The sequence below is a fragment of the Rana temporaria genome, chromosome 8 (assembly GCF_905171775.1).
Source record: "Rana temporaria chromosome 8, aRanTem1.1, whole genome shotgun sequence".
NCBI lineage: Eukaryota > Metazoa > Chordata > Amphibia > Anura > Ranidae > Rana > Rana temporaria.
Window position 1 is genome coordinate 47,372,679 of NC_053496.1, and position 20,987 is coordinate 47,393,665.

Here is a 20,987-nt window from a genome sequence, read left to right on the forward strand (position 1 = left end):
TCCTTACCTCTGAGCCCGGTGGCAGAACACCAGGGCCCAGTCACAAGTGTGACCTTAATAATGTCTTTGTGTGACGAAATGCGTTGGCTGGAGCCTGGTCACGTGACATCGCCATGCACAGAAGTCGGCCATTTTGTTGTTTGCAAACGTGTTTATTACTGTCGGATTGACATGTGGTTTATGCCTTGATGTTTGTAAGTATTTTGATGTATTTTAACCACTTAAGGACCAAGCCTGTTTTTCAGACTCTGTGTTTACAAGTTAAAAACAAGTTTTTTTGCTAGAAAATTACTTAAAACCCCCAAACATTATACATTTCTTTCTAACACCCTAGAGAATAAAATGGTGGTCATTGCAATACTGTTTGTCACACCTTATTTGCGCAGCGGTCTCACAAGCGCACTTTTTTGGGAAAAAAAACACTTTTTTGAATAAAAAAATAAGACAACAGTAAACTTAGCTCAATTGTTTTTTATATTTTGAAAGATTATGTTACGCCGAGTAAATTGATATCCAACATGTCACGCTTCAAAAGTGCGCCCTCTCGTGGAATGGCGTCAAACTTTTACCCTTAAAAATCTCTATAGGCGACATTTAAAAAATTCTACAGGTTGCATATTTTGCATTACAGAGGAGGTCTAGCGTTAGAATTATTTCTCTCGCTATGACAATCGCGGCTATACCTCACACGTGTGGTTTGAACACCATTTTTATATGTGGGCGCTGCTCACGTATGCGTGCGCTTCTGTGCGTGAGCTCGTCGGGACAGGGTGCTTTAACATTTTTTTTCCTTTTTTATTTTACTTTATTTTATTATTAAAAAAAAATATATATAAATTGGGTCACTTGTATTCCTATTACAAGGAATGTAAACATCCCTTGTAATAGAAAAAAACATGACAGGTCCTCTTAAATATGTGATCTGGGGTCAAAGAGAACTCAGATCTCACATTTGGACTTAAATGCAATAAAGAAAAAATTTATCATTTGAAAAAATGACAACATAAAAATGTCCATTTTACAACGTATGGGCGGAAGTGACTATTTGACGTTGCTTCCGCCCTGCAGTGATATGGAGACAGGTGGGGCCATTTTCCCCTCACTCGTCTCCATACACAACAGCTGAGAAGACCGGATCGCTGCCAACGGCTCCCTTTGTGAAAACGCTGCATATGTATTTTTCTTAAATGTGACCTTTGTGACCCTGGTAGTTCCGCCAGTGGTGTCAGTAGTTATTTTTTATTTTTGTTATTGTATTTTTTTACCTTTTTTTTTTTTTTTACAATATTTTTTAGTTCGTTTTTTACAATTTTTGTTTTTTAGGAACCCCATTCGGGGGCTTTTGTGAGATATCGGGAGTCTAAACAGACCTCTGATGTTCCACCTTTGAGTCAGAGAAAAGAGACTAAGGACACAGCCCTTAATCTCCATCTCTGCAGCCTCATCTGAATTGAATGAATGGATAGGAAAAGCTCTGTACAAAGCTCCCCCCCTATTTACAAACTAAAACATAGTAAACACAGTTTACTATGTTTCAGTTATGAATGGACAGAGTCAGTGATCAGTGCAGATCACTTATGCCCTGTACACACAGTCAGAATTTCCAATGGAAAAAGTCAGATGGGAGCTTTTCATCGGATATTCCGACCGTGTGTATGCCCCATCTGACTTTTTCCGACGGACTTAGGTAAAGAACATGTTCTCTATTTTTCCGACGGAAAAAATTCCTATCGGAAAATCCGTTCGTCTGTATGGAATTCCAACGGGGAAAAAAAACACGCTCGGAAACAATTCGACGCATTCTCGGAAGCATTGAACTTAATTTTTCTCGGCTCGTCATAGTGTTGTACGTCACCGCGTTCTTGAAGGTCGGAAATTGGTGTGACCGTGTGTATGCAAGCCAAGCTTGAGCGGAATTCCGTTGGAAAAAACATCCGTTTTTTTTCCAACGGAAAATCCGTTCGTGTGTACGCAGCATAACTCTCCATTCAGAAGAGGAAGGGGCCGGTAAATGAAACATTTACCGGCCCCTTCCCTGCTCTCCATCCTGAGGGGTGGCCAGGTGAAAGCACAGGGGCGGGCAGGAAAAAACTCAGGGGGGCAAAAGAGCACATGGGTTCAGAAGAAAAAAAGCTGGAAAAGAGAAGCAGAGGGGTTGCTGCAGATAAAGGAACCGACCTCTCCATTTTCCCCCACTAAATGCCTGTGGAAGGAAGAGGAGGTGAATCGTGCATTCAGTGGAGAAAAATGGAGAGATCGCTTTCACAACATGCAGCCGGCCCCACTGATCCTCCTATCAAGGTGTACAGGGGGGGGCTGCGCAATCCCTCAACGCACGATCCCTCAATGCATGATCCCTCAATGCACGATCCCTCTACAGCATGGGGCTGGGTTGCAATAGGCAGTGTATTACTGGCTGGTTCACCCTGTGAAAATAAAGGAAAAACAATCCTGAAAAATAAAACAAATTCACCCCCGCATCTAAGAAGTGGTAAGCTTCCATATATTATATTTTTGTTTTTGACTTTAGGTACACTTTATCTCATAGGGAACAATATTGAGGGTCCATTCACATCTCTGTATTGCAGGTGTGGGCGGGGCCTCCTCACCTTGCATGTGGGAGCTTACCTTTCCTCCTGTATATGCTTATCAATGGCCGGGACCAGGCGAAAACCACGGTCCATGTTAAAATCTACATTAAGGTGGAACCCTGGCTTAAAGTGGTTGTAAACCCAGGCAGGGAAAAAAAAATATCTGCAAGAAAAAGGCATAATGAGCTAGCTAGTATGCTTAGCGTGACCAAAATAGTCACACACAAATTTCCTGCTGTCCGGGAGCTGTGGGCGGCTGTCTGGGGGCAGGTTCTGCATCACTGGGGGGCAGGGCGATGTCAGCAAGAAAAATGTGACCACACCCACTGTTTGATGTGGTATGCTATGCGCACCGCATTTCTACTCTCCTTGGGGTGTCCCAGGCTGCTAAAGTGTTTGGGTTTGGCTTTAAGAAAATGTGGCATGCCTACTGTAACTCCAGCACAGGCAACAACACACGCGTGGCAAAGTTTTTTTTTTTGCTTTGCTGAACTGCTTGCTGCTGTACTAGTGCACAATAACAAGACGGCTGTGCTGCATGCGCTACATAGTGTGGTGTGGTAACGACTGCATGATCTATGCATGCATTGTGGGAGGGCCTTAATGCCCAGCCACCGCAAATGTGCGCCCACAGGACTCTGAGCTGATAGCACATTCCTATCGCACTGATCAATCTTTCGATCACTGTTTGAGCTTCTGACCATGTGACCACCATAACAGTCATCAATCACGTGACGAGGAAGTCACCTCCACCTCCTGGAGTTAACATCCACTGAAATGGCCACAGCAAATGAACCCTGAAGCAGTGTGTTTACTTTGCAAAGTGAATGTTCAAGGAAAATTGAAGTGAAGCTGCATTCTCTTTCAATACCCCATCTTGTTCATGGGAAATCCAAAATAAAAAAAACAGGATTTTTCCTTGCACAAGGTGAAAATTCTCTACTCTTTTAGTAAGTCAAACCATTACCGTTTCCCGACAATGAAATTTATTAGTGGGTACTGTTATTTTATTTTATTTTTTTGTAATGTTTTTTTTTCACTGTGTTGTATTTGTGTGTACTTTCTTTTTGTACCTTTTTTTTTCACTGTTGTATTTGTAGGTACTTTGGGCCAGATTCACAGAAGAAGTACGCCGGAGTATCTACTGATACACCGGCGTACTTTCAAATTTGCCGCGTCGTATCTTTAGTTTGGATCCTCAAACCAAGATACGACGGCTTCTGGCTTCGATCCGACAGGCGTACAGCTTCGTATGCCTTCGGATCGTAGGTGCAATACTTCGGCGCCCGCTGGGTGGAGTTTGCGTCGTTTTCCGCGTCGGGTATGCTAATTTGCTTTTTCCGGCGATCCACGAAGGTACGCACGTCCGTCGCATTCTCTTACGTCGACGCTAGTCGGCTTTTCCCGGCGTATAGTTAAAGCTGCTGTTTCGTGGCGTATAGATAGACCTGCCATGTTAAAGTATGGCCGTCGTTTCCGCGTAAATTTTTTATTTTTTTTGTGTAAGTCGTCCGTGAATAGGAAAGGACGTAACTCACGTCTACGTTCAAAAAATGACGTCGGTGCGACGTCATTTCTCACAAAGCACGGCAGGAAATTTTAAAACGGAGCATGCGCATTTCAGTGGCGCGGGGACGCACTTCATTTAAATGAATCACGCCCCCTACCCGCCCAATTTGAAATACGCGCCGAGAAATACACTACGCCGCCGTAACTTACGGCGTGAAATCTTCCTGGATTAGAAATTCCGCCAGGTAAGATACGGCGGCGTAGCGTATCTCTGATATGCTGCACAAGGGCAAATGTCTCTGAATCTGGCCCTTTCTTTTTTTTCTGTTTGTAATTTTTTTTTTTTTACTGTGTTGTATTTATGGATATTTTCTTTTTCTTTTTTTTTTTCTTTTTTTTAAGCTTCTTTTTTTTCCCACTGAGCTGTATTAGTAGAATGTTTCCTTTTTGTTTTGTTTTTTATTTGTTTTTTCTTTTGTATACTGTGTTGTATTTGTGAGTACTTTTTTCTTTTTTTGGTCTGATTTCACCATATTGTATTGCATCCCAGCCCCCAACACTTTCTGGCAACCAAACATGCCACTCCTAAACCCCCCCTATTTGATAGGGACAGCGGTATTTGCTGGTAAACAGAAGGTCGATCTCTTTAATTGTGTAAGGAGGTGTGTGTACTCCGCACACACAGGTAACCTCCCCGGGTTCAGCCTACTTTTAATTACAGCATGGGACAATTCTTTTTAATTTGCTTGCACATCTTGTCCTGTGTCACTCTCCTCTCCCAGAGGAAACAGAGTGGATCCGTGAAAACCAAAGCATACAACTATTGACTGTCCAAATCGGATCCAATTTTTTATTTATTTTTTGCTACAATTTTACAAGTCTCAGTTAAAGGTTTTTTTTTATTATTTCTTAGACTTTTTAAAACATTGTAGTAAGTTTTAGCAGACAGACTTACAACCCAGCCAGGAAAGGTTTGTTTTTATATTTGTTAGATGCTCCTGTGCTTAACTTAATTATGTTAATTAAAGTCCTTTATTAAAGTCCTTGAGTAAGTCAATAGAAGTGTAACAGGAATAGCCATGGGAATATTTCAGTGTAATACGACTTCAGGGATACCCAGCAATGTTTGGAATGGAATTAAAAGCCAGATTCAAAGTCATGCACCCGAGGGATTGGAACTGGATCTGGTGCACATGCTACAGCAGAAGCGGTGAGTAAAAAATTATACTTCTACTCTGTTCAATAAATATTTTAATAAATATTTTAAACTGTTACCTAAAAGAAAAAAAAAAATTTCTTTAAAGATTTTTTATTTTCCCATGTATGAATTTGCAGTCATGTGCGTTTTAAAAATGGCATTGCAGGCACTTCATGTGCTTTTTTTACATTACTAAGGGGTCCCGCCCTTCTTCCCCCTTTCCCTTCTTCCCCCTTTTTTTTTTCTTTTTTATATATCATTTTATTTTTTCGTAAATGCTTTTTAAAAAAATCCATGCTTATTATTATATTTTTTTTAAATTGGGTGAATTCTGGATAAAAGTTGTCTGAATCTAACTCTAACAAAAGTCCTATTTTCCGTGCATCACTGTGTATTTTTGCGTGTGTATTGTTAGGCAAATTAACATGCTGCTTTCACGTTTTATCGCTAGATAAGGCTTGTTGCACTAGAAAAACAAAACTGCATTCTATTTATGTTCTAGAGCAGTGTTTCTCAACTCTAGTCGCCCCAACAGGTCATGTTTTCAGGATTTTCCTCAGATGAAATGGCTGTGATAATTACTAAGGCAGTGAAACTGATCAAATCACCTGTGCAAAATAATGGAAATCCTGAAAACATGACCTGTTGGGGCGCCTTGAGGACTGGAGTTGAGAAACACTGTTCTAGAGTACAGATAATGTGTTACAGAGCAACAAAAAAAAGCAAGCCGATTTGAGTTGTGTTGTGCAGCTATTGGATAAGGCAACTTAAAAAATATTTATATATGTTGGCTGCAGTAAATATTGCATGTTTATAATTTAGTAATCCACATAGCTGTAATGGGTCATTCACACTTACAGTGATTATTGCCGTCCGATCCGTGGTGGATTGCTTTTCAGAGGGTATTTTACAGGTGGTGAAGTATTATGTTGCTTCCTTACCGCCTGTCTTATATCTCAGCATGCCGACCCACCAGGCTTCAACTGCATGCAATGCATATGGTTGCAGCGTGGCCCCATCCACTACACTGGTTCACGTTTGGCAATGATACCGAATGCGCCATGCCGATTCATTTTTGCATGTGTACCGAATCATGTGGCTGCCTTTTATGTGTATATGTGGGTGGTCTGCTGAATCGGAACAGAATGAAATGAAAGTGACTTTTGTGACATCCGGGTCCGTTCAGGTTTTTATAAAAAAAATAATCTTTTGCTGCAGGAGCTTTCTGGACCCATATTGAATCTATGGAACTTGCATCCACTAAGCTCAGACTACCTCCGATATTTCATAGATTTACTAAAACTGGAGCTCTCAGAATCTGGTGAAGCTCTACATAGTAACCAATCAGCTTCTAACTTCAGCTTGTTCAATTCCGGTTCTGTTTCCACTTGTGCAACTTGTCCTGCAAAGTCGCATGACAAGTCTTACCCCATGATTTCCAATCAGTACCGTTCATATCTGTGCAACTTCAAAGTAGTCCCTGCACTTGAGGTTGAAGGCATTGCATCAAAAAACCATGCGACTTTCAGGTTGCAATAGTGGAAACCTAGGCTAAGACTCCATTCATTCACACTTGTGTGACTCCAAAGTTGTGCCGACTTTGGAGTGTAACTTTAACAAAACTTTTTGGATTGGTGCAGCTTGGATACGACTTTGGCTTTGACCAGTAATAATGGACAACTATATAACATTCAGATGTGACTTTCATGCAACTTTTGAGGGTTAACATTGAAAGTCTATGGCCCTCAAGTTGCATGAAAGTCAGACCAAAGTAGTGCATGAACTTCTTTTTATCCTTATACAGACTATAATAATTATATATTACACTATTGTATTCTACACATACTGTGTGTCATTTTGTGATAAATGAATCCTTTATAAACAAGTTCTCTTTGGGCTGCAGCATCCTTACATAACCAGCAATGATACTTCATTAATCTGACTTTATCAGTGAAATCTGTTATCAGTAAGAGTCTGTACTTGATGCTCCATCATAGTTTTATAGATGGTATTATTGAATATGCCTAGAGAGTACTCTACAATGAAACAATTCTGTAATCACTGGTCACTAATTGCTTGTGTCCACAGTTCTCACGTCACAGGACCTATTCCTGATGGACACAAAAGATAACAGAATTAGTCTGTACAGCCATAACAATTATATAAGGATGGCCATAGACTGATCAAAATGTTGCAGTTTCAACAGGAACCATCCAAATTAAGATCCAGAACTTATCTATAAGGATTCATTTATCCCAAAATGACATACAGTATGTGTACATTCACATCATTCCCTGCCCTCCAAAAGATTTCAATCTAAGGTCTCTATCTCACACAATACATGCATATATTAGGGCAGGACAGGAGACAACCTCCCAGCATGTCTTTGGAGTGTGGGAAAAAAACAACACAAACACATGGAGAAAATGAAAACTCCATGCTGTTGATGCTCAGCCAATCTAGGCATGCATTTTTATGGAGTGGCTGTATTGTATCTGTTTGTCAAGTCACCTTCCAATTGTCTGCACCATGACCTGCACATAGGGGTTGATTCACAATGGTGGAAGTAGTGATGGCAACCTGCACAATTTTCCTGGCAAGGGTTGTTCTGTCTAAGGGTGACATTTTTGTTGTAGACAGAGCCTGACGGATTGAGCTAACCCCTACCTTCTTGTGTGTTCCCGATACTCCAACTCTTTTCTTGTCCGTTTTGGAGTTGAGTGTTACTACTCCTGTTAAATTTTTCATACTAAAAAACGAAGAAGTCCAGTCGGGATGGTGGGAGACCCTCATAATGGGCACAGATGGTGTACAGATCCAGGAACTCGGCACAGGGATGATGGTAAACCCTCATAATGGAAACAGCAGGTGTGCAAACCCAGGAATTCAGCAAAAGAATGATTAACACTGGAAAGTGGACTTTAGAGGGTTTTCCTGGCCAAAAGATGAGATTGTATTTGTCGATAGAGCCTGGTGGGCTGAACTGGCCCGTGGCTTCTTATGTGTCTTGGATACTCCAACAGAAAAACCTCCCTGCTAGAATTCTCAACTCTGTTCCTGTCCACTTTGGAGTTTTAGGTGCACTTGCTCCTCCTTTTTACATTTTTGTAATAAAAAATAAATAGGAAGTCCAGTTGGGATGGTGGGAACCTTTCATAAAGGGCACAGCAGGTGTATAGATCCAGGAACTCAGCACAGCAAAGGTGAGATCCCCTAATATTGGAAACATCAGGTGTACAGACCCAGGAACTTGACACATTGATGGTGGGAGCCCCTCATAATTGACACAGCAAGTGTGCAGACCAGTAACTCAGTTCAAGGATGGTGGGAACCCCACATAATGGAAACGGCAGGTGTGCAGACCCAGGAGCTATTCACAGAGATGTTGGAAATCCTTCATAATGGGCATAGCAGGAGTGCAGACCCAGACCCAGGCACTAACACAACAGGTTTTACAGATTTGGGACCCCTCATAAACCTGCATGTAAATCTGGAAACTCGGGATAGGGATGGTGGAAACTCTGGGCTCAGAGCTAAAGAAGATCTAAGAAGTAGGTGTAGTAGTAATGTGACAGTGTGAAGAGGAAAGCTAGGGAATCGAGGTTAAGTGATTAGTAACAGGTTATTCAGAGGTCACCTTCTCCAGGTGGTGGTATGTTGGAAGGGAGGGGCTTTGGAGATGTCCTAGATAGGAAGAAAGTTGAAAGCCCATTTTGTGATCTGTACACTAAAAGAGGACCTCCTATGCTATTATGGTCACCACATTTTTAGAAGCCACAGCAACCAATGAGTAGTTTGGGGTATTTGACGGCAGTCTTCGTGGTATTGGTGTAAAATGACCAGGGGACCCGTCTTCGATATTGCAGTCAACTGGTGGTGACATGACATTTTATGGGTTTGGGTCTATAGTTGGGTAAGGTTGGTTTGGAGAATGTCCCCAAGACCGTATATTGCTCCTAAGGGCCCAATATATGTAATGCTTCTGCAGATACAGAGATTTAATCAAAAGTTTCTTTGAAGCCCAAGAAAGGTGTTTGAAGATTGCTATGGCAATTGAAACCTATTCAGGTATGATTTGGTTATTTACGGGGGAATGTCAGTGTCGGGGATGGTCTAGGACTGTGATGGCGAACCTTGGCATACAGGATGTTCTGGAATTACATTTCCCATGATGCTCAACTACACTGCAGAGTGCATGAACATCGTGGGAAATATAGTTTAAAAACATCTGAGGTGTCAAGGTTTGCCATCGCCGTTCCAGGACGTTGACTGGATACATCTGTTCAACCCTTGTCATGACTTTTTAAGCACACCGACCCTTTCTATTGTGGACTTGATACTTGACAATGGCACAATGGATTTCAAACAAGTACATCCATGGCTACAGTTTTCAGTTTGCTGCGCTTACTTCACATGTGATGGATTCATATTTGATATGGGGAGCGACTGCTAAAGGGTGACCTGTTTGCTTTGTGAATGGGACTCTGTTGTTTGAACTTGTTCCCAAATGTCTTTTCTGTTTGGTTTATACAGCCGTGTTTCTATACCCCCCCCCCCTTTTTTTTTTTTTTTTTCATTCAGGGCACCCTTTGAGAATAATCTTGAGCCACCGGAGTATAAAATGGTGTCCCCCAATGGCATCAAAAGTGCTCTTTTATTATCTGAGTTTTGAAATGATTATGTGCTGGAAGCTTGTTGTATGCAGCTGAACACCTTTACTTTCATGGAGAAATACATTACATGCCTTTTTGTCATTGAATAGGAAGAGAACAAGTGTGTATAACACAATAAAGATGGTACTTTCTCTGATTACCTTACCATAGATAACACACTATTATACTACAGCGCCACCTGCTGGATCGATTGGTATCGCCACCTGCTGGATTGATTGGTATAATGCACATACACAGTCACAGTATGCAAGCAGATTGCTGTTGTTCTTCCAACATCTTTGACATCAGAGTCCTCAATTTCACAACCCCCACCACCACCACCACCATTCATATTGGCATACTCTGCTGCCCCCCTTCACATCAGTTGTCAGCTTCTCTCTTCAAATCTTTCAAATTTGAGTCCTAAAATTCCCCCCCCCCCCCCAGCCATTTGTATAATAAAGTCACCGCTCCCAATCTGTAACACAGTGTGGCTTTGGCAGCATGGTAGTGAGCTGAAAGTGGAGTGGCCTCCTACAAACATTAGAAGCCCCTCTTTCACATCAGAGTTCTTAGTTCATTCCCCTGTTCACAGGAGCATACCTTTCCCCCCCCCTTCACATCACATCAAGAAACTGCATGTGAAATGGTTTTGTGTAAATGAGGCAAAATCAAATATCCTCGTTCTATATTCTCTGTATATCGAATTTGAAAATCGGGGGAAAATGCTGCATTAGGGAAAATAGATGATGCTAGATGGCCTCCAATGCAGCATTTTCTATATTCATACATTCGATCTGCAGAGAATATAGTTCCAGAACACAGGTTTGCTGGATTAACATAGATGAGATGAATGCATGAAATAAATATATCATACCAAAAGTATTGGGAAGCTTGGCTGTACACGCACATGAACTTTTAATGGGATCCCAGTCTTAGTCCGTAGGGTTCAATATTGAGTTGGCCCACCCTTTGCAGCTATAACAGCTTCAACTCTTCTGGAAAATCTGTCCACAAGGTTTAGGAGTGTGTCTATGGGAATGTTTGACTATTCTTCCAGAAGTGCATTTCCACTGTAATTAATCTGAAAGGTGTTCTATTGGGTTGAGGTCAGGAATCTGTGCAGGCCAGTGAAGTTCCTCCATCCCAAACTCGCTCATCCATGTCTTCCTGGACCTTGCTTTGTGCACTAATCCAAATCATTTGATAGAGGGGGGGGGGGGGGTATGGTGTGAGGGTGTTTTTTAGGGCTTCTTATTTACAGTGAAGGGAACTCTCCAAGACATTTTGGACCATTTCATGCCCCTAACTCTGTGGCAACAGTTTGGGAATGACCCCTTCCTGTTCCAACACTCAATATTGAACCCTTCGGACTAAGACTGGGATGCCATTATATATATATATATATATATATATATATATATATATATATATATATATATATATATATATATATATATATTTAGGGCTGTTACTGATCAAAAATTTTCTGTTCGATTAATCTTTTTTTTTTTTTTTTTAAATCGACTAATTTCGATTCATTATAACGATAGAAGGATACAAAAAAACACACAAAGGCAGCGCTTGATGGGAATAGCATTACAACTTTTATATTCTTCAAGTAGGTAACCAAATAAATATTGCACTGGGGATAAAATCAATGTAGCTACATAAACTGTAAAAATGTTGCAAGTTATACCAAACGGTACCAAAAGCTGTCATAAAAACATGTAGCTAAGTATGATACTGGTATAAAAATGTGTACAACGATACCACTGCTGAATCCAGATGAGGAGAGGTTAACATCAGTCCATCGGCATGTAGATGTCCCATGAAGGGAACTATGACAACTCCCATTGGATGGCTGTAGAATCCCAGGTTGATAGAGGGAAGTGATAGAGGGAAGTGTAACAGCCCTTGTGTGTGGCAGATAGTAAGGTCCCGCCGGCATGCAGATATGAAGGCACAGCAAAGGAGCCTTTCAGATGGACACGGCAAGCCCCGCCGGTGTTCATAACGTTACTGGATCTCCGATGGTACTCACCTCTCCGCCGGCTTCTGGGCCCTCAGGGAGTTCCAATCAAAAGAATTTTAAATCGATCAAAAAAATTTAAGATTAATCGATTAATTAAAAGTTAATTTGCACAGCCCTAATATATATGTGTGTGTGTGTATACAGGTATATATCATTTGCCATCCTTCCTCTTTAAAAAAAACTCTCAGTGAATGCCATTCTCTGAGCTCACCCGACTTCCTGTAAAGTAAACAGAATTCTCCTGTTTGATCGTTTTGGCACGTTGCAACAATTTTACCAGCTGATGGCCTGAGAAATCTGGAGATGGTTGTAAAGATAAGATGGAGAATTGTCGTTTTCATTTTACAACTGAAAAGCAAACGTATTACAGCAGCGGGGCAGAGGCAATTGGCTGCTTGATGGGAAGCTGAAGAGAGATTGCAAAAGGAGAGCGTGAAGTTTAATGAGCCGCTGTACAAACTTCACAAGCGAGAGATTTCTTTATTCCCAAATGGCCTTAATGGAGATATAAAATACAATTTTTGGATATATTTATGTCTGTAATACTCATACGGTCTAACCAATGGTGGTGATGACGACCAAGTGACACATTTTGGATTTGCCATGAATATTTGTCTGTCTGATCTGCAGGGAACTGCGTTAATCAGGAATCCAGATTCTTGTGATCCTTGAATTGTATCATTGGACACATCTGCACATATACAATAATGGGAATTTATTATGATCAGCACTAAAAGTTACGCAAAACGACGCAAAATTCAACGCTGGCCCGACGTCTATACTTAACATTGGCTACGCCTCATATAGCAGGGGTAACTTTACGCCGGAAAAAGCCTTACGTAAATAAATGCGCCGGGCGCACGTACGTTTCTGAATCGGCGTATCTAGCTCATTTGCATATTCTACGCGGGAATCAACGGAAGCGCCACCTAGCGGCCAGCGTAAATATGCACCCTAAGATACGACGGCGTAGGAGACTTACGCCGCTCGTATCTAGGCAACACTGAGGCGTATCTGATTCTATGAATCAGGCGCCGAGATGCGACGGCCCACATTTGGAGTTATGACGGCGTATCTGGAGATACGCCGACGTAACTCCTTTCTGAATCCGGGCCGCAGTGTTTTAGGAGAGAGTGTCTTGCAGGTTGTTTTTTTTTTTTTTTCTTGCAGAGTTTACAACCACTTTAACTGTGTGAGAAAAACATGGGATTATGGGTAAATCTTATACACACAAACGCATGTGTTTTTTTTTTCTTGTAGTTAAGACGGCAGGGAATGAAAATTTTGTCTTTTAGGCCCCTTTCACACTGGGGCGGGAGCCGCGGTGGCGCTATACCGTCAGATTTGCTGCGGGATTCGGCTGCTAGCGGTGTGGTATTAACCCCCGCTAGCGGCCGATAAAGGGTTAATACCGCCCGCAATGCGACTCTGAAGAGGCGCACTGCGGGCGGTATTGCCGCAGTTTCCCATTGTTTTAGATACACAATATGCATACCGCTCCAAAGATGCTGCTGACAGGAGATTTGTTTCTCTCCTGCCAGCGCATCGCCTTCGGCTTTCACATTGAGGTTGCTGGGCAGGAGTTTTTCAGGCGGTATAGCAGCGCTATTTTTAGCGCTGTACCGCCTGAAAAACTCCTCAGTGTGAAAGGGGTCTTAGACACATGCCCCTCAATTGACAGTGCAGTGAGAGGCGTACCTCCACTGCAGCATTTTAATTGGACAGCTTGGGCTAATGGTACTTTACCCCTGGTCTAAGACTCCAAGCTGTCCATTGAGCTCAGTCCCTCTGACAAGAAGTGAGGAGAGGCGCTGTGAGATCATCCTCTCAGTCTGATGCAAATCGTGTGCCAGCTTGTATTTAACCACTTGAGGACCACCTAATGCCCATATACGTCGGCAGAATGGCACGGCTGGGCACAAGCACTTACAGGTTCTTTGCCCTTAAAGTGCACACCCGTGGGTCGCGCGTGCGCCAGTGGCGGCACACCAGTGACCCGGTCTGAAGCTCAGTGACCGCGCCTCCAGGACCCGCGGACCGGATCCCTGCCGATGTCCCGCGATCGGCTCACAGAAGCTGAAGAACAGGGAGAGGTGTGTGTAAACAAACCTTCCCCGTTCTTCTCTGTGGCTTGTCACTGATTGTCTGTTCCCTGTCATAGGGAACGACGATCAGTGACGTCACACGTCCAGCCACGCCCCCTACAGTGATAAACACAAATCGGGGCACACTTAACCCTTTAGCGCCCCCTAGAGGTTAACCCCTTCACTGCCATTGTCATTTTCACAGTAATCAGTGCATTTTTATAGCACTTTTTGCTGTGAAAATGACAATGATCCCAAAATGGTGTCAAAAGTGTCCGATGTGTTCGCCATAATGTCGCAGTCACAAAAAAAAAAACGCTGATCGCCGCCATTACTAGTAAAAAAAAAATATATATTAATAAAAATGCCATAAAACTATAAGCTATAACTTTTGCGCAAACCAATCAATAAATGCTTATTGCGATTTTTTTTTTTTTTTTTAAACAAAAAAATTTAGAAGAATATGTATCAGCCTAAACTGAGGAAAAAATAGTTTTTTTTATTTATTTTTTGGGGATATTTATTATAGCAAAAAGTAAAAAATATTGCATTTTTTTTTTTTTCAAAATTGTCACTCAAAAAATAAAAACCGCAAAGGTGATCAAATATCACCAAAAAAAAACTCTATTTGTGGGGAAAAAAAGGACGCCAATTTTATTTAGAAGCCACGTCCCATGACCGCGCAATTGTCATTTAAAGCGACGCAGTGCCGAATTGCAAAAAGGGGCCAGATCCTTTACCTGCATAATGGTCCGGGTCTTAAGTGGTTAAACTAACCGCTCTGTATGTAGCTTCTTACAGGCTGTACAAGGAGCCCCGTATCTCCAGAACCATAGGTCGTAGGAGCCCCAAATTTTGAGCAGTGGTGGGGTAGAACTTCAGCTACCTGCCTCAAAGGTTGCAGAGCTACGACCCTCAAAGTCATCTATTTTTTTTTTTTGTTTTGTTCTGCCTCACCTGCATGTCCTCTGCTATATAGAGACCTATAGGAAGAGTGTCCCTGAAGTCCTGCGAAGTTGAGTGAGCATCCCATAACCTCCCATCCCTATCCAAGTTATTGTCCTCTAATAAAAAAATCAAAACAAATTCATGGACTGTTCTCTGACTCTGGAGGGCCTGTGACATTCTGTGTGCCTGGCTGTGCTACTATGGGAATGTTTGACCATTTTTCCAGAAGTGCATTGTGAGGTCAGGCACTGATGTTGGACGAGAAGACCAGGCTCACAGTCTCTGCTCTAATTTATCCCAAAGGAGTTCTATCGGGTTGAGGTCAAGTTCCTCCACCCCAAACTCGTTCATCCATGTCTTTATGGACCTTACTTTGTGCACTGGTCCAAATCATTTGGTGGAGGGGGGATTATGGTGTGGGGTTGTTTTTCAGGGGTTGGGCTTAGCCCCTTATCCAGTGAAGGGAACTCCTTAAGGCGTCAGCATCACTAGACATTATGGACAATTTCATGCTCCCAAATGTGGGAACAGTTTGTAGATGACCCCTTCCTGTTCCAACATGATTGTGCACAAAGCAAGATCCATAAAGACATGGATGAGCGAGTTTGGGGTGGAGGAACTTCGCTGCTTGCACAGAGTCCTGACCTCAACCCGAAAGAACATCTATGGGATGAATTGGAGTGGAGACTGCGAGCCAGAGCTTCTCATCCAACATCAGTGCCTGACCTCACAATGCTGAGTCTCTATGATTAAAAGAACTGAAATCCAATTAACGAAAGGCGTGGACTGGGGATGGTAAGCCTTAGGAAAAGGGGCTGGATAATGATCGACATTCTCCTAGCCAGGATTTGACCTGCTATACCTTTTTTTTTTTTTTTTTTTTTTTTTTTTTTATTGCACCCTGTGAGAAACTGACAAAAGAGAAGTTTCCTTGAGCTGTGGCGAACTGAACTCAAACCTGATGGTGCATGCATAGTTCCAGGTCCAACGCCACGTGGCAGAGCCAGCAGCATGGTTTAAAGGGTATAAATTTTGCCCACCCCTGTAAAGGAGGGCATTCCACCACAACCGTAAGGGGCATTCTCCAAATGACTCCCGATAGACTAATCTTATCAGGGGTTCCCTGAGACCTAAGAATTAAGGGTCCCTCTGAGGTGAAAAGTTTGGGAAAGGTTGGTTAGGATTGATATTGTCTTTTCTAACTCGATAGCACAGTGGGAGTGTTGAGGGTTTTACACCTTAAACCTGATTCTATAATACATTTTGTTATACGTCTTTTTTCCTGCATTAGTACCCTTTTTAATTTGTTTATAACCCTGACCATAGACACTAGTCAGTAGGCAGACCCAATGTAACCAAGCTAGAAATAATCCTCAGAATGCTTATAGAATGTCCCGTAAACCACAAAGGTCCTGGCCACAACCCAAGTCTTTGCAGGCTGCTGATTGGTGGACGTTGCAACCCAATTGTAAATAAGCTCGTAAAACGGCCTGTTAGAAATACTGCAGAGATAAAATCTGTGTTGTCACCTTCTCCGACTCCAATCAGATGGTGATTTGGTATGTAGGGCAAGAGGACTCGAGTTCTGCAAGAAGAATATCATAACCCTTTATAACCTACATGGCTTAAGTTCACGCAAACCTTTTACACAGGGCTACTGGGGTTATAGTAATAAACCTCAGCTCTTTTGTGTTTTATAGGATTTGATTAACACTGGTCCTTATAACCTTCTTGCTTTATTGAAAACAACCATTGTTGTGTCAAGTGCCATGTCATTTTTAGGGAAATTATAATTTTTGCACTATATTGACCACTAGGTGGTGCAGACTTATGGTGGTGGATACATTTTAAATTAATATTTTGTGTTCTTTACCACTTTAGTTCTATCCTCTATACAACTGTACACACCTATGAGCCAGATTTTTTTAAACTTTTGTTGCTATTGGCTTGTTTTTTTTTATTTTTTTTTCCATTACCTAGATACCAAAATCATAAATAAATAAATATATATATATATATATATATATATATATATATATATATATATATATATATATATATATATATATATATATATATATATATATATATATATATATATATATATATATATATATATATATATATAAATTTTAGCAGGTCGATACCCTGCCAGGATCCAGGTCTAATAAACAGCCATTTCACCGATGAGTCAGCTTATGTAAAAAAAAAAAAACAGTTTAAAAAGTTTGAATAATGTAAGAAAAACCCAGTAGGAATATAATAGCTAAGGAGAGAAGGGGGAGAATGAGCTAATTAACCACTTAAGGACCGACTAGCGCCGATATACGTTGGCAGAATGGCACGGCTAGGCACAATCACGTATGGGTACGTCCTCATTAAGTGCCAAGCCATGGGTCGCGACCCGGTCCGAAGCCCCGTGACCATGGGACCCAATCGCCGGTGTCCCGCGATTGGTCACAGGAGTTGAAGAACGGGGAGAGGTGAATGTAAACACACATTCCCTGTTCTTCAATGTGGCAATGTCAGTGATCGTCTGTTCTGATATAGGGAAAGACTATCACTGTTGTCACACGTCCAGCCCTGCCCCCCTACAGTTAGAAACACATATGAGGTCACACAGCGCCCCCTAGTGGTTAACTCCTAAACTCCAATTGTCATTTTTTCACAGTAATTTTTTTATAGCACTTTTCGCTGTGAAAATTACAATGGTCCCAAAAATGTGTCCGCTATAATGTCGCAGTCATGAAAAAAATCGCTGATCGCCGCTATTGGTAGTAAAAAATAAAATAAAAATATTAATAAAAATGCCATAAAACTATCCCCTATTTTGTAAACGATATAAATTTTGCGCAAACCAAACGATTGTTGCGTTTTTTTTTTTTTTTTATACCAAAAATAGGTAGAATAATACATATCCCATACTGGGAAACCTTAGCTTTTTACCAGGGATGGAAGAAGGAACCTTTAAAGTCTTAAAGAAAGAGGCATATACCAAGCCTCACATTTTTTGCAATCCGAAACCTGGCCAACCGTTAAATTATTGACACAACAGGGAGGACCCTTTGAGATTAAGCTCTGGCAGGCCTTTCAAGTAAACCACTTTCTGAGATCTTTGGGGCCATCAACAAATTTTCAACGTGACTTAACCACACTCGAGTCATACTGTGATGATAAAGAACCACTCACAAGGGTGGTGTCTAAGATGTATGGGTTATTAAATAAACCCCTAGAAGACTTTGAGCTGTTGAGTCTTAGCAAGTGGGGAAAATGATTTAGAGAGAACCTTTATTCATAAGCAAAGTAAACAGATTATTTTTCTAACCCTAAATTCCTCAGTCTGTATACGGACTCAGGAAGCTAATTCTAAACTTCTTGTGCAATGGTACTATACACCATTTCGACTTCATAAATTTTCTAAAGAGACCTCAGACAAATGCTGGAGATGTGGCAAAGAGCGAGGGACATTGCTACACATATTTTGGGCATGTAAAACAGTGAAACAATACTGGGTGGAGATCCAGAGAATCATACGGAAGGTTACAGATATCCAGATATTGGATGACCCGGCCTTCTTCCTTCTCCACTGCTCGGAAATCCCGGTTCAGACTTATAAAAGACCGATATTCTGTCATATGATTAATGCAGCTAAAACCAGGATCACCCTGCATTGGAGAGATTTCAGATCTCCCTCAATTACAAAGTGGCTTCATAGAGTAAGGGAGATGGGGGCTATGGAAGACCTAGTCCTATCATCCCGAAATAAGAAAGATCAACATGACCATACATGGAGATGCTGGGACTTGTTTATGTACTCGGAGGAGGGGAAGAGATTATTGGATGGAACCTCAGATGTGTGATCTCTTCAGAATAATAGCATTCTTATTGGAAGTACATTCCTGCACATAGAGGAATAAGAAGATTAAATACCTCCATCTTGTGTGTGTGTTTTTTTTTTTTTTCTTCTGGGAGGAGGGAGGGGAGGTGTGAAAAGGGTTGGAATGGGAAGGAAATACATAGGGAGAAACAATGAGAGGATACGATTTAATATCCCTCTAGTCCAAAGTACAGGGTAACGCCGAAAGAAAGATACATAGGGCCAGATTCAGAAAGCATTTACGTCGGCGTATCTCCAGATACGCCGCCGTAATTTCAAATGTGCGCCGTCGCATCTTTGCGTCGATTCACAAAGCGAGATACGTCCAAAAACATGGCTTCAGCCGTCCGACGTAACTTGCCTACGCTGGCGTATCATGGGCGCATAGTTACGCTGGACGCATTCGGCGTTCCCATTATAAATATGCAAATGACCTAGATACGCCGATTCACGAACGTACTTGCGCCCGGCGTATTAATATATGCTGTTTACGTAAGGCGTATGACCGGCGTAACTTTACCCCTCATAAAGCAGGGGTAAGTCATGTTAAGGTATGGACGTCGGAACGACCGTCAAAATGTACGTCGTTTACGTGAATAGGGCTGTGCGTAAGTTACGTTTACGTCGTAGGCAGTGTTTGACGTATCTTAGGCATTCTAGCCAACGTGATTTTGAGCATGCGCACTGGGATACGTCCACGGACGGTGCATGCGTCGTTCGTTCGGCCCCTCATTTACACGGCTCATTGTAATACAACACGCCCACTGCCTTGATAATTTGAATTAGGTGGGCTTACGCCGGCCCATTTACGCTACGCCGCCGTAACTTAGGGCGCAAGTTCTTTCTGAATACGGTACTCGCCTCTCTTTAAGTTACGGCGGCGTAGCGTATATGAGATGCGCTACGCCCGCTGAAAGTTACGCCATTCTTTCTGAATCCGGGCCAAATAATCTAAGTCAAAGGTATAGGCATAATCAATATAGAATGTAAGGAGATTTAAATGTACTAGGACAGAAGGAAAAGATGGGTGTGAAGAGTTTTTTTATTTTTTCTGTTATATAATTGAAAGACGTGACAATATATTTGTTGACATTTGTTCCTCTATTTTTGATAAAATAAACAAAATTTTAATACAAAAAAAAGATCATTGACCTAAACTGAGGAAAAAAAAGTATTTTTTTTACATCTTTTTGGGGGATATTTATTATAGAAAAAAGTAAAAAATATTGATTTTTTTTTTAAATTGTCGCTCTATTTTTGTTTATATAGTGCAAAAAATAAAAACCACAGAGGTGATCAAATACCACCAAAAGAAAGCTCTATTTGTGGGAAAAAAGAAAGCCAATTTCGTTTGGGAGCCACGACCACGCAATTGTCAGTTAAAGCGGCGCACTGCCGAATCACAAAAAGGGGCAAGGTCGTTAATCTGCATAAAGGTCCGGGTCTTAAGTGGTTAAGATTATGATATAATTATTATTATTTTTTTACTCAACATTTAGAGAATTGTTTTTAAAATAATTTTTTAGATATATATATATATATATATATATATATATCTATGGAATAAATATCACATGTATTTTATTTTTTAACTAGAATGAACGTGTCCTTTTTTCAACCTGACGTAACAAATTCATTCAGAGGAATTTCATAATTTTTTTTGTTTTTCTTTTCTTATGACTTGAATTGTATCCAAGTGTAACACAATGTTTAAAACTGGCCTTGTGTGTTTAGATTGTTTAGCCTCCTATTAGCCGCTTTTTTAATTAAGTTTAAAGTTAATTATTTCCTTGACCCATTCTGAAAAAAAGATCTAGTTGGAATCTTTTTTTTTTAAAGCATTTGTTTTTATTTGCTTTTCTTGATTCAGTGATTGACAGGTACAATTAACATTGTTACAAAATTAGCATAGAAAGTGACAGTCTTTTACCATGAGGAAGGAATATACATTTGCCATTACCACAGAGCAAAAAAAGAGGAAAAAAGGAAAGAGCTACCTTCCACCTCATATTCCCCCTCGTGTCCTTCCCTTATGTCTCCCTCCCCCTCTCCCCCAATACTAAGGAGCGTACCACCCTCGTCGTTTCCCTATC

The 20,987-nt window shown here is 41.3% G+C and overlaps 1 protein-coding gene across 1 annotated transcript in view; it reads left to right on the top strand.

The window, feature by feature from the left end:
• Positions 1 to 4,792: 4,792 nt before the first annotated feature.
• LOC120946900 (transient receptor potential cation channel subfamily V member 6-like) overlaps positions 4,793 to 20,987 on the top strand; it is a 50,046-nt gene continuing 33,851 nt past the window's right edge. The window contains exon 1 of the mRNA XM_040361723.1: positions 4,793 to 5,310. Coding sequence (XP_040217657.1) covers positions 5,180 to 5,310 — 131 coding nt within the window. The 5' untranslated portion in view covers positions 4,793 to 5,179. The remainder of the gene's footprint in view (positions 5,311 to 20,987) is intronic.